Source organism: Anomalospiza imberbis, chromosome Z, assembly GCF_031753505.1.
Source record: "Anomalospiza imberbis isolate Cuckoo-Finch-1a 21T00152 chromosome Z, ASM3175350v1, whole genome shotgun sequence".
In the NCBI taxonomy this organism is placed as follows: domain Eukaryota; kingdom Metazoa; phylum Chordata; class Aves; order Passeriformes; family Viduidae; genus Anomalospiza; species Anomalospiza imberbis.
Genome location: NC_089721.1, coordinates 28,911,133 through 28,925,177, shown reverse-complemented (window position 1 = coordinate 28,925,177; position 14,045 = coordinate 28,911,133). Strand labels below are relative to the sequence as shown.

General features: G+C 37.0%; 1 protein-coding gene across 6 annotated transcripts in view; it reads left to right on the top strand.

Moving 5' to 3' along the window:
- The window catches only part of VPS13A (vacuolar protein sorting 13 homolog A), a 109,412-nt gene that overhangs the window by 29,018 nt on the left and 66,349 nt on the right, over positions 1-14,045 (top strand). For all 6 annotated transcript variants that reach the window (XM_068175866.1, XM_068175865.1, XM_068175864.1 and 3 more), the window contains exons 21-24: positions 3,690-3,822; positions 4,648-4,765; positions 8,274-8,412; positions 12,559-12,643. In XM_068175866.1, the coding sequence (XP_068031967.1) occupies positions 3,690-3,822; positions 4,648-4,765; positions 8,274-8,412; positions 12,559-12,643 (475 nt within the window). The remainder of the gene's footprint in view (positions 1-3,689; positions 3,823-4,647; positions 4,766-8,273; positions 8,413-12,558; positions 12,644-14,045) is intronic.

Genomic DNA, 14,045 nt, shown 5'->3' with positions numbered 1-14,045 from the left:
TAATTACAGGCCAGTCAGCCTGACCTCAGTACCAGGTAAGATAATGGAACAGTTCATACTGAGTGCTATCACACAGCACTTACAGGATGGCCATGGTATCAGACCCAGTCAGCATGGGTTTATGTCCAGCCTGCATTTCTGACCAACCTGGTCTCCTTCTCTGACCAGGTGACCCGTCTGGTGGATGCAGGAAAGGCTGTGGATGTTGTCTATTTAGACTTCAGCAAGGCCTTTGATACTGTCACCCACAGCATACTCCTGGAAAAGCTGGCAGCCTGTGGCTTGGACAGGAGCACTCTTCGCTGGGTTAGGAACTGGCTGGATGGCCGGGCCCAGAGAGTGGTGGTGAATGGTGCTGCATCCAGCTGGCGGCCAGTCACCCGTGGTGTCCCTCAGGGGCCTGTACTGGGACCAGTTCTATTTAATATTTTTATAGACGACATGGATGAGGGAATTGAGTCTTTCATTAGTAAATTTGCAGATGACACTAAGCTGGGAGCATGTGTTGATCTGTTGGATGGAAGGAGGGCTCTGCAGAGTGACTTAGATCAGTTGGATGGATGGACAGAGTCCAACAGCATGAAGTTTAATAAGTCTACGTGCCGATTTCTACATTTTGGCCACAAAAATCCCCTACAACGTTAAAAGCTGGGGACAGTGTGGCTGGACAGTGTTCAGGCGGAAAGGGACCTGGGGGTGCTGGTCGACAGCTGGTTGAATATGAGCCAGCAATGTGCCTTGGTGGCCAAAAAAGCCAATGGCATCCTGACCTGCATTAGGAATTGTGTGATCAGCAGGAGCAGGGAGGTCATTCTTCCCCTTTCCTCGGCACTGGTGAGGCCGCATCTTGAGTGCTGTGTCCAGTTCTGGCCCCTCAGTTTAAGAAGGACGTTGAGATGCTTGAGGGCGTCCAGAGGAGGGCAGCAAGGCTGGTGAGGGGCTTGGAACACAAGCCCTATGAGGAACGTTTGAAGGAGCTGGGGTTGTTTAGCCTGGAGAAGAGGAGGCTTAGAGGTGACCTTATTGCTCTTTATAACTTCTTGAAGGGAGGTTGTAGATGGGGATCAGTCCCTTTCACCAGGCAGTAACTGACAGAACAAGAGGACACAGTCTCAAGCTACGTCAGGGAAGGTACAGGTTGGATATTAGGAAGAAATTTTCACTGAAAGAATAATAAAGTACTGGAATTGTCTTCCCAGGGAGGTGGTAGAATCACCATCTCTGGATTTGTTTAAAAAAACACTGGACATGGTACTTGGTGCTATAATCTTCGTGAGGTGTTAGGGCATAGGTTGGACATTATCTTAGAGGTCTCTTCCAACCTCATTATTCTGTGATTCTAGATGATCCAGCTTTTCATCCACCAGCACTCCCAGGCCCTACTCCATAGAGCAACTCTCAATCCCATTGTCAGCAGCCTGTATTGATCACAGAACTACTGAATCAGTTAGATTGGAAAAGACCTTTAAGATCCTTAAGTCCAACCATTAACTCGGTACTGCCAAGTCCACCTCTAAATTATGTCCCTAAGTGCCATGTCTATATGGCTTTTAAATTCCTCTGGGTTCAGTGACTCAACCATGTCCCTAGGTAGCCTGTTCCAGTGCATGGTAACCCTTTCAATGAAGAAATTTTTCTTAATATCCATTCTAAACCATCCCTGGTACAACTTGAAGCTCTTTCTGCATGTTCAGTTGCTTGTTTCTTGGGGTAAGAGGCTAACTTCATCCTCAAGAGCTACAGGCTTCTTTCAGGTATTTTTAAGGTAAGTGCCTCACTCTGCCTCCTTTTCTTCAGACGAAAGAATTCCAGCTCCCTTGGCTACTCCTCACAGGACTTGTGCTCCAGATCCCTCCCCAGCTCTGTTGCCCTTCTCTGAACATCTTCCATCACCCCAATGTCTTTGTTGCTGTGAGGAACTCCAAATAAATTATAGTATTCAAGCTGCAGCCTCCCCAGTGCCAACTACAGGGGGACAATCCCTTCCCTTGTTCTGCTGGCCACACTATTGCTTTTGTCCACCTGGCACTTACTGGCTCTCATTCATATGGCTGTCAGTCAGCTTGACCTGCTGCTCTCCTGCCTGAGCTATGTCACTAAACAGAGGGATTGTCTACTTGGGCACACCTCCCACAGGTGTGCTCACTGGTGCTGAATGGTGTTGGCATGAGTTGGGCACATCTTGCAGCCTGGCACCTGGCATGGTGGTACCATGCTGCTCCAGTCCAATTGCAGGTCTGCGCGATAGGTCATGTTTAAAAGGAATGTGTTGGATTGCTTCTGAAAGTAGAATTAATGAATAAACTTGCTCTGTAGATACTAAAAATTATGTGATCTGGTTGTAAATGCAAGTTAATTCAGTGACAAATAATTTCACCAGCTCTTCTGAGTATTGGTCATTTGTAGGCAGTTTGTAGGATTGGCACTTTGTAGTTGTTTGTGTGCTTGAGACAGCCTTCTGGATCTAATTGTAGATCTAATAGCCCACCTCCTTTTCCACCCATGCAAGATTACTCCTGGAAGCATTACGTAGAAGAACGCATTTCGAAATCAGACTGCAGTGTGTGTGACCTCTTTTTCCTGAAGTAGATGAGTAATTTTTGTAGTGAATGTGACTCCTAGATTGGTTCCTCTGATTCAATAGAATATAGAAATATCATAAATGAAAATTTAGTTGCCTCTCAGGATATGACTAGTAATTCTGTATTCACTTTGAGTGACATGCTTAAGTGAAAGGTGGGTAGTTTGTTTAATGTGTATGTTTATCACAAATCAAATAATCTTTTCCCCCTTAGTTGCATAATGGAAAAAATCAAGCCCCATGAGGAAAAATGGCATGTAAAATTAAAACTGTGTCTCAGTAGAAAAATAGGGTTATTAATTTAGTCATTCTGAATTTGCATCTCCAAGTTATTTTTAACATAAAAGTTACAATGTACTTAGGGTCCAGCAGTACTAAAAAATAAATGCTATGTCTTAGATTTAGTTTTTACACCTATTTTAGTTCTTTTGAGTATTACATGGGTTTGACAAAGCCAAATATGAATCCAAAATTATTAGATATATAAGGATGAGGACAGGCACATTTCATCAGAGATGAACATCAGGGAGGGCACATACAAATGTAAAATACCAAAGAAGTATGGGAGTCCCAAAGCTGTATCAAAGAAATATTGACTGATACTAAAGGAAAGACATTGATGATGAACAGTCCAAATAATCTTTTCCTCTCTAATGTGTCACAACTGAATTCAACAGAATTCAGAAATACCTTTCACAAGTCTGCATTGTTTAGTGCAGTAATATTTTACATATAAAAATTCTGAATGATTATTCTACTGATTACAAAGGGATTGGGACTTTATACTTTGAAGTATAAGCCATTTATTAAAGAAAATTATTCTGTACATAGTATGTAATATATTTTAATTGGCTTTTTGTTTCTTTCTTGGAGGAAGAAATGGTGTTAATACTCTGTTTTTTGTTTTGGAATTTTAGATATTTGCTAGGAATATCAGTCTAGGAATTTTACGTATTTGCTGTGCTGTGACAGTTGCAGGATTCTGTGACCTATAGTGAGGACTGAATCATGTGTTGTGGTAGGAACAAGTGTTTGTAGAATTAGTGGTTTGAATATTTTTGGAAGTGATTTATGCTGGTTTTTTTTTTTTTTTTTGACATGTTTTAAGATGACAAGCAAAAGTCGTAGTGATTTATCAGAAATCAAAGTAGGACAAACCTCTATTGAAGATATAATGTCCAGAGCTTATGACAGTTTTGATGTCCAGCTCAGCAGCATGCAGTTATTGTACAGCAAACATGGTAAGTATTCATGAAAGTAATCTTTCTTTATGTGACTAAATACAATGTGGTGGTGGTTGTGCCTCATAATTTTAGCTGAAGCAGTGGAGGATCTTTTGGAATGTGCTTCTTCAAAAGTAAGGGTTCTAAATTCAGTACTTATGAACATGTGATGAATTTCCAAAACATACCTTTAGGATTTCAGTTCCAATCTTAGAATTCTAACTCATTAAAAAAACTCTTTTTGTTGAAGACATCTCATTTGATTTGTTGCATAGTAGGTGTAAGACTGTACTTACTTTGTTTATAGTGTTTTCCTTCAGTGCCTTTGCTTTTCTCCAGATTTAAAGCAGAATCCACAAGTAGTTGTAGGTTTGATCATTTTTTTGAGGGTAAAGAAAAGATGAGAATTGAATTACTTCAATAAGGTATCAAAGGAAACTTTAGTATTTTGGGAACTAGCAACATAGAGTCAATCATAATCAGAGAAGTCTTAATAATTTAATTCTTACTCCTTTTGATTTAATTCAATTTAATGATTTAACTCTTCAGGGGAGAACCCAGAGCCTAAACTTGCAGTGCCATGCATGTTAAGAATTGGGTCCTTAGAAGTCTACCCCATGGATGCTGTAGCTGTGAAGATGAGAATAGGAGAAATTATTAATTAGTCTTGTATGTCTGAAGTTCAGATCCTGTATAAATACATATGTTGATAGAACTGTAAAAGAGGTCATGGCACCTGGATTTTTAGGAATATGCACTAATATCAGATAACTTGAATTCCGTGATGTGTACTGAGAAGGAATATTTTCCAGTGTTTAAAGTAGGTTTTCTGTGCTCTTCCAGATGAGAACTGGCGAGAAGCTCGGAAGCTGAAAAACTCATCTCAGTGTATCTTGCAGCCCTTGGATGTAAAACTGGAATTTAGCAGGGCTATGGTTGTTACAGATGCAAGAATGCCCAGGTATGTATTTTTCTTAGTATTGAAATTTTATGGTAAATGACTTTACTGGGGGGAAAAAGAGCTAAAAAATAAGGATATGGTCATACCTGTGCAGTTTTGCATTGGCTATATTTAAATATTGAAAGTAAAATACATTTATCTAGAAAAACAGAAAATAAAATAAGTTTTCAGATACTGAAAAGGTGATAGAATGTTATAGTAGTATGCTTAGCATATTTAAAGGTTTTTATTAAAGATATTACTGCCTCTTCTAATTCAGTCTTCCTAATAGCTACATTTCAGTTCTTGTTGAAAATACCAAGGAGCTAAAAATCTGAATTTAAAATCAGTTCTATAAATACCAAAAAATATTTTGAAAAGTAATGTGCTGTCATACTCCCTCTCTTTTGACTTGGCTTATTGCTCTAGTTGGTTTACCTGCTATGGAAACAGTTTTTAATGCCTTGAGCTTCACTTAGGGTTGTTCAGCAAAATCTTGTTAGTTATGGAAATTGTACCAATGAGAAGAAAATTATTAGTGCTGTTAATAATGACCAGTGATTGCATGATGTAATGCTGCCACCTCCTGGAAGCCTGGGAGGCCAGATTCTGTTTCCCTCCTTACTTTTTCTCCCGTGAAAAAGGTCAAATAAGGGGAATGCAATTCACAGGAATCTTTTTATGTTAGAAAGTGAGATTTCATTTCTATGGTCATATAACAGAATGACATAATTTTAATGTAGGTTTGTAATTCACATCTCTCAAAAATTACACTGATATAACCTGGATTAAGGAGTGTCTTCTCTTAATGAGTACACGTGTTGCAGTATTGCCATACTACCTGTCTAACTGTCTTGGCTGCCAGGTGTGCTTTGGCAGTTAATGTGTCAAACTGATTCAGGAAAATTTCTGTGTAATTTTTCTCTATATCACATTGGGCACAAATGATAAAGATCAACTATAGCTTAGTTGAATAGGGTTGAATATATAGTTTAGTTAAATATTATGCTCACATCAGTTATATATATATATATATATATATATAAATGTATTTTTAGTGCACATGTATCTGATCCTTTATATTTCAGTTTTTATAAATATACTGTTGTGTAAATCCAATATTATATTTTTCCAGAGTTTAAAAATTAGTATCTGGAACTGCCTGCATAGAACAGCATAATTCTATTGAGGAAATTGAGTGGAAAGATGTTACTTTTACAGCAAAACCTACTATCAGAATTCTTGTTTAATGTAGTAGATGTTTACAAGTTAGTTTCTTAGTTTGGAAGGCCCCTGTTTTGCATTTAGTCATCTGAAAAGCAGATGATTCGGTGTCTCTGTTTTTTGATTCTTTGATTGTATGTTGTTCAGTGACCATTGAACTCATTTGAATTCCTGGCAGTTTTGTTGTTCAAAACAATAATGAATTTACCAGGCTTTGTCCTGACGTTGTTTAGAAAGGCACATTTGTATATTGCTGCTTTGAGGAGAATACTAATTTAGGTAATTTTGGTAATGACTACTGTATCAAATCACTGTTCATTTGTGTTTTCATCTATTCATACTTCCTAATCATTAAAATGGACTTTCATTCTGGTTGGATATGAATATCTGCATTTCCTTCATTTCTGGTAATAGGCTGCTCCTTATAGTTTCTGTTACTTGAAATTTGGAAGCACTGATACGATTCTGTAGTTTTACAGCCTGTGTAAGGTTTTATATTTTTTTAATGTTTATTTTATCCTGTTGTATGGTTCCTTCATTTCCTGGAAGAGGTATCTGAGAGTCTGTCATATGGTTTTTGAAGGTGTATGAAGAAAGTATTAGGATAGCAATGTTAAGAGCATCCTATAATAATAGCATTCATTATAAACACAATAAAAATTCCAATGTGAAGGATTGTATTGATTTGCAGCTTTGATGGTGGCATTCTTTTAACATTTCTTTCTTTCTAAACACAACCAGACTGAACTTGAAAGGAGTTTCTGCACAGATTTCCTCATCAATTGAAGCACTTAGCTTCCCCGTGCCTGTCTCCACAAATGGGGTGTAATTGATTCTTCATATGGAGGTTTTCCAAACCTTAAAAGCTTTTGTTTAAAGAGCACTGTAGAGAGCCCAGATTATTTGCAGTTATCTGCTTTGTATCTGAGTGCCTTCGTCTTGATTGTATGGGATGTCTGTTGTACAAACACTCATGAAAAATGTCTTAACATGTACACAAATTTTTGTTGAGAGGTTTAAGTGCAATGTATGTGGGAATTGCTATTATATATTTAATTGCTGTTACTCCTCCATCAACTGAGGAGCGCAGTAGAGAGAGAGGTCCTTCATACCTGGTAGTTACATAACCTACCTTAACCCTCTCGATAATAATAAAAGAAAAAAAAAAAAGGAAGAGTCTAAATCTCTCTCTAATAGAGAATTAAGAGTTAGAATAGTAGTCGAGAATTAATCCTGTAAGTTTAAGGATGTGAAGAAATTAATAAACTGAAGAAAACTAGTTACTATCACAGTTTAACATGTACAATTGTATGCTTCCTTAAGTGTCAGAAACTGTTTTTTCAGATACTCTTACAGTATCAAAGTCAGCTGAGATGGGTTGAAAATACAGAGCTTTTTATTCTCACATCTTCTTCAGTCTTAACATTTTATGTCACTTTGAAGTCTCAGGTGTGAGATAAGCACATCAAAAGTGGAAGGAAATAGCTTGTCTTGTTCCTTACACACCATGCATTAAGCATCTGGTGCTCCCTGTTACCTGTTGAACAGACCTCTCTATCTGGTCTAACTAGAAGTTGTAATAAAAACACAATATGTTATTTGAGCAAATTTTCTGCTTCTGTTACACTCACTTGTATGAAAAACAAAGTAGTGTTTTAAGTCTTTAAAAACTCCGTGTGTATGTTTGATGTGATTCTACTTTTTTGGCCAAATCATGTTCAAATTCACTTAAAATATGTTTTACTGTTTTCATTTTTAAAGATGGTTATTTTATTCTTTTATACCCTGTATTGTTTGTTAAATATCTAGACTACTGCTATAGTCCGCTTAACTATACATGACTTCTAGGAAGTATTTTGTATTATTTTACATGTTTTGAGCCCTAAACATTCATATAGGAAAAAAACCCTCCACCTTTTCTTTTGCAAAAGACTGTGTAAAAGCTCAGTTATGAGTTTTATGGTAAGTAATTAAATTCATGAACATGAAGGGGGCAATTTCTCATTGTAAGGAAACTATGCCTTATGTAACCAAACCAGAAGTGGTTATTAATACTATTTGTAGTCCTGATCCACAAGATTTTTGTAGCAAATGGGATATAAAATTATATAAAATTATGCTACTAAGTGGATAGTTGCTGATCAAGTAACTTTTCTTTGTGCTACAGAAGGGATGCAGTGGTTACATGAAGAGTTTTCTTACTCTGAAGAATTTCATGTTTTTCAGAAGAAAAACATGTTTTGACTGAAATAATTTTGAGATTATTTACCTGTGGAACTTTTGACTTTGTTTCTTTAAAAAACAGGTTCAAACTGTCAGGACAGTTGCCTTTACTTTCTATTCAAATATCAGACCAGAAAGTGACAAGTATCTTGGAACTAATCGATAGCATTCCTAAGCCAGAAAGTGCACCTCCTACCAGTTCTCCTCCAAAAATGACCGAGGTAAGATTTTTAAAAGAGATTTCATTAAAAATCATCAGAAAAATACCTTCTTGATTTTAGCATTCCAGTTTTGAAAGATGCACAAAAAAATGTTGGACAAGCATTGACTTATTGCCTCGTGAAAAAGTTAGCTCTTTTCTCTAAAGCTGTAGAAAATTTTCTTGCTGTTTAGTTAGTTTATTGTGAACTTTAGCCAGTAATTATGAAATAGTTGTCCAGTGTTTGGATTTAAAATAGAACCCCTTAGTTTTACTACTATGGGAATTAATTTGTAGTTCGTAATAATCTTGACTAACAAGCATACTCAGTTTTGTTGAGGATTAGTTTAATTGTACCTTCAAATTTACAAATGTATCATAATGCTGCAGAATTTGGATTCAGCTGTTTTTTTTAGTGAAGAAAACATTAAAATACTGAAATTTTTGAAGTTCAAGTATTATGTGATGTTAGATGAGAGTTACAAAAGCCAAAAAAAAAAAAAAATACTCACTATCTGTTTTATAAACAATGCCTGCCTGGCAAAAATAGCAGTTTTTTTTCACCTGACTTGAGTGCTTTTCCCATTTCAAGTCCTTTACACAGTGTAGCTCAGGGGTGGAAGTTTTTTCTTGTGCTTGTACCAGTTAGGAGTTTGGAGAGTGGTTCTTGCTCTTTCACCACCCCCTCTTCTCGGTGAAAATGGTTTGGGTCACTGTTTTATACCTTCTTCAGAACAGAAGTTTGTCCTCTTCTTATTATTCTTGAAAAATATATTTCACCTTTTGAGCTGTTCTTAACAAAATTAGGAAATTAACTCACAGTTACTAATTTTTGACATGACTAGTCTTTGTGATCTGGCTATGTTGCATATGTGTGTAAAGCAGTCCTATTATTAGAATGTATGTGAACTCTTTTAAAAAAGTCAAAGACAAAATTTGGCTCTCCATTTTTCTGTCATTTGTAAATACTTCTAACAATCTGTTATTTAGTAACTCATGAACTTGGTTCTACAGGAATAATGGTCATCTTTGTATTTGGGTTTTTTTTAGATTATTTGATAATTATCTTTCTGTCTTTGTACAAATTATTCTGAACTGTTCTGGAAAGCTGTTACTGCAGTTTGGTATTTTCTGTGGGTTATATTAGCATAATATTTACTAACAGTAAATGCAACAATTAGATATGCATACCTATTGAAAGTGTATATATACAGTGAAGACTGTTTTTCTGCATGTGGTTCTTGCCATCTCTTTAGTGGTGCCATTAAAATTTTAGCTAATTCTGACTTCTTACACTCTTCATGTACTAATAGTATACCCGGCCAAAGCCACCTTAGTCTCTGTTGTTTTGTGCAGCTAATCACAAACTAACTTTTTTTGAGAGTAGGTATTGGGATTTTGCTTTTACATAAATAGAATTTGCATGTATAAGATGCACATTGTCCTGTGCTTTATAACAATGACTATACTTGAATTTAATTATAGAATTCAACTGTTACATCTGAGATATTTTAAGTGACCTTGAAGTAGTTAGTATTACCTGTATATTAGTTGTGATATGCAGTAGATGAGATGAGGAAAGACTGTGGACCAAGTATAAATATATTTGCATTATATGCGAATCCATAGCAAAGCTTAGGCTTTAACCTGTCTGCTCAAGCTTCCATTTACTTCAGAACATGACAGATTTCAATTGCTGGTTAATTCAGTTAATTTGAGTGCATTTTGTGCTTTGATGGTGGCAGGTATACTACCACACTTTCATCTTTACAGCTGTAATTCTTCTGAACTTTGTTAACATCCCATCATTTCTGAACTGAAAAGAATGTGAAATCCCTTTTCAGAGTGCTGTTTTCTTCTTTACATTCTGAGTTAGTGGTGGAAGTATTCTTGAGCTGTGAAAATGGAAGACATTTTGGAACATTCTACATTTTTGTGCTCAGCATTTTAGTCTAAGAAGACATTTCAGTGTATAAGGCTATTTTTCATTATTTGGTACTATGAAGTCAAATTTCAGTTTTTTCTCCTTGTTTTCTTAGAATGTGGAAGTGCAAAAGATGAGACATTTTCACATATTTCTTAAATACTTTGTCTATTTATTACTTGTAGACATGAATATATTCAGTAAAGTCAGATTACTTAGGCTAGAGACTAAGAGAGATGTGGGAATGTTGAGAGTGAGATGAAAAATGTAGCCTTGGAAACAGTATTCAAGATGAGTGTTTCTTGTTGCCATAATGTATAGATTTGATACCGTGACATTGTGAATAATTGTCTGAGCCTGACCTTTGAAAGGTGCAGTTACAAGGGAGAGGAGAAGGTGTGGTGCAGGGAAAGAATTGCTGTCAACCATGTAGTCCAGGGTCAAAAGCACTCAAGAAGAAATGGCACACAGTGCATAGTTCTCTTACTTTGATACTTTGTGCAAGGCACATGTGTAGTACATGTGCATTTGGAACTTGCAGGTGAGAATTCTTTATGAACTCAGATTGCTGAGATTTCTTTCTGAGACTTGATGATAAATAAATCATTTGGATACTAAGAGCATTTAATTCTATCATATATGAAACCACGTGGAGAGGAGGATTCCTGTTCTAGAGTGCACTCTGGTGGCATGTCACACATTTTCAGTTACTACTCTGAATTGTGCTTAACTGCATTTCACAGTTGAAGACTCACAATCAGAGATTATCCTGGCCTGGAAAGGACCCACAAGGATCATTGAAGTCCAGCTCCTGGCCCTGCACAGGACCATCCCTACGACTCAATGCCATGTACCTGAGAGCATTATCTCAACACTTCTTGAACTCTCTCAGGCTGGTGCATTGACCACTTACCTGGGGAGCCTGTTCCAGTGCTCAACCACTTTCTTGGGAAGGGCCTTTTTCCTGGTATAAACCTCCCTGACACCCCTTCATGCTGTTCCCTTGAGTCCTGTCACTGGTTACCAGAGAGAACGGTTCAGTGTCTGCCCCTCTGCTTCCTCTTCTGAGAAAGATGAAGACTACTGTGAGGCCTCCTCTCAGTACTTTAGTAGTTGGATTTTTTTTTCCCTAATGTCTGAAGCAGTGCAATTCAGTGAGGCAAAGTGCTGGATTCCACACATGGGTCACAACAGCCCCAAGCAGTGCTAAAGGCTGGGGGCAGAGTTGCTGGAAAGCTGCCCACCAGATAAGGAACTGGGGTGCTGGTTAACAGGCAGCTGAACACGAGCCAGTGTGTGACCTGTTGGCCAAGAAGGCCACAGGCATCCTGTACTCTGTCAGCAATAGTGTGGCCGGCAGGACCAAGGCAGTGATTGTCCCCCTGTTCTTGGCACTGATGGGGCCTCACCTTGTGAATCCTGTGCTCAGTTTTGGGCTCTCATTGTGAGAAAGACTGAGGTGTTGGTCTTTTCTCCCAAGTAAAGGGTGACAGGATAAGAGTAAATGACCTCAGATTGCTCCAGAGGAGGTTTAGATGGGATATTAGGAAAATTTTTTCACCAAAATGATTGTCAAACACTGGAGCAGGCTGCCCAGTGAATGACTCACTATCCCTGCAGCTGTTTAAAAGGCTTGTAGATGTGGCATTTAAGCTTAACCATGTCTTAATTTGTTGCCACTTGTAGATGTGGCATTAAACCATGTCTCTTGCAGTGCTAGTTTTACAGTTGGACTTCGTGATCTGAAGGGTCTTTTCTAACCTAAATGTTTCTATGATTCCATGAAATAGAAAGCAGTCCTGTCTGTCCTAATGTTTTGTGTATCTCCTTTTCTTTTTTCCCCACCCATCACTTATGTTATTTTTGTAAAGAACTGTTGATCTTTACTGTTCTCTGAAGCTGCTGTATTGTAGTCCTTTGAGGGACTAGGTTTTGTCTTTTATGAATTTTCATGTAATGTGCCATTTCTAACCATCTTTTGGTCTGTGAAGTTGAATGTTTGAACCTCTTCACTGTGTTTCATAGTGTGTTCTCTCTAGATAGATGCAAGTGCAAAAGCTGCTGCTTCTACCTATTTTACACCTCATTTCTCCCCATGCTTATAATTTTAGTAATGTGTTTAATTTTACTGAATTTCACTTAAGCTAAATTTCCATAAGTTGTAAAACTTGGATGCAGCATATATGCATGCAATAGCATGACCAATAAATACAAGAAAAAAAATTATGATCTCTCCTGTTTCAGGCTACAGTGTCCCCTGTGCTTTCAGGGCCACATTTATCTCAAGGCATGTATCCTGTTTTGGATCTTCATTCATTTGCTGAGTCAGGTAGTATAATCTGTTTTGTCTTTGTCTGTTTTTTAGTCTTGCTTAAGAAGCGGGTCAAATCAAGAAGTTTTTGAGTTCTTAGAATTAATTTATTATTCTTGCTGTAAGCAAGGATATAGGGCTTTGTTTCAAGTTCTTGAGGGCTGAGTAGTGTTATATTCTATTTAGCTTATAAATAGCTTGATACTGTACAAACTACTTGAGTATTTTCTCATAGCAATAAAATTCTGTATGCTTATTTTTGTTGTTCCCTTCCTGAGGGTGTAGCAGAAAATTTTGTCTGGTATGATGGGTTTATTTGTGTCGGCATATGTTATTGCAGATCTATATTCAGGGCATTTGAAGGAATATGAAATTTTTAGCTTTAGGATGTACTTAGTTCTCTGATGATGGTTTTTATTATTTTCTTATGGTGAAGGATTTTTCTCCTATTTGGGTGGATTTGTTTAAATTACAGGTAGGGAAATGATCATTAGAAACTGCTGTGTTTTTATAAACAAACATTTTGACTTGTACTGTATAAAGCAGAAGATTGACTGTGGGAGAACCAGTTGTCTTCAATACTACCTTGCTGTTCAAAGTAGTTTAGCTAGCTAACATTTCATCTAGTAGTTACATTAGAAAAATAATCAAATATATCAGTGTTATTTCAATGTCAGTCATGTTTGTGATGCCAAAACACTCAACTGGAGAAACAGACTACACTCCTTTCTCAAGTTAATGATTTGTGTAGTTAGCAAACTCTAGCAAAATTATCAGCAAAGTTATTATTTCTATTTCATAGCTTTAAATTCGGCGTGTATGCAGTATGTGTAAAAATATGTATTTGTATATCTTCATCTGTTTTTATATAAGCTCCTTTAAGTGTCCAAAGGTAGACTGGAAATGTCTTTCCGTTCTTAAAAGCTAGGCTGAAGTGAAAATGCATGCTAGCAACAAGTAATTTGAGAAAGTAATAGCTAGACTTAGATTTGAATCAAGTCTGATTTTTAATCTGTACTATACATGTAGCTATACAGTCCTTTTAAGTGATTTATGTTAGTTCTCTATCTTCACCCTCCAAAAACTCAGGGCTGCTTTTAAGATTTATAAAACACTTCAGGTAATTTGTTGATTTTTTTCTTGGTTATATTTCTGCACTAATGTTAAGTAGATTAAAAGCTTGATAATTCTTAGGAGTCTGTCTGAAATGGGAGATCTACAGCAGTGAGAAATTCCAAGTAGTGTGGCTGATAATGAGGCCAAGGCTCCTGTACTGTCAACAGCAGTCTGATCAGCAGATGAGTTAAGCTTTTAGGTCACACTGAAGGCAAGACAAAACATCGATTGTGCTGTCTTTTGCAAAGCCAGAAGAGAATGCTGATGAAGGAATTAGCTGATGAGATGTGAAGTTTATGATGAC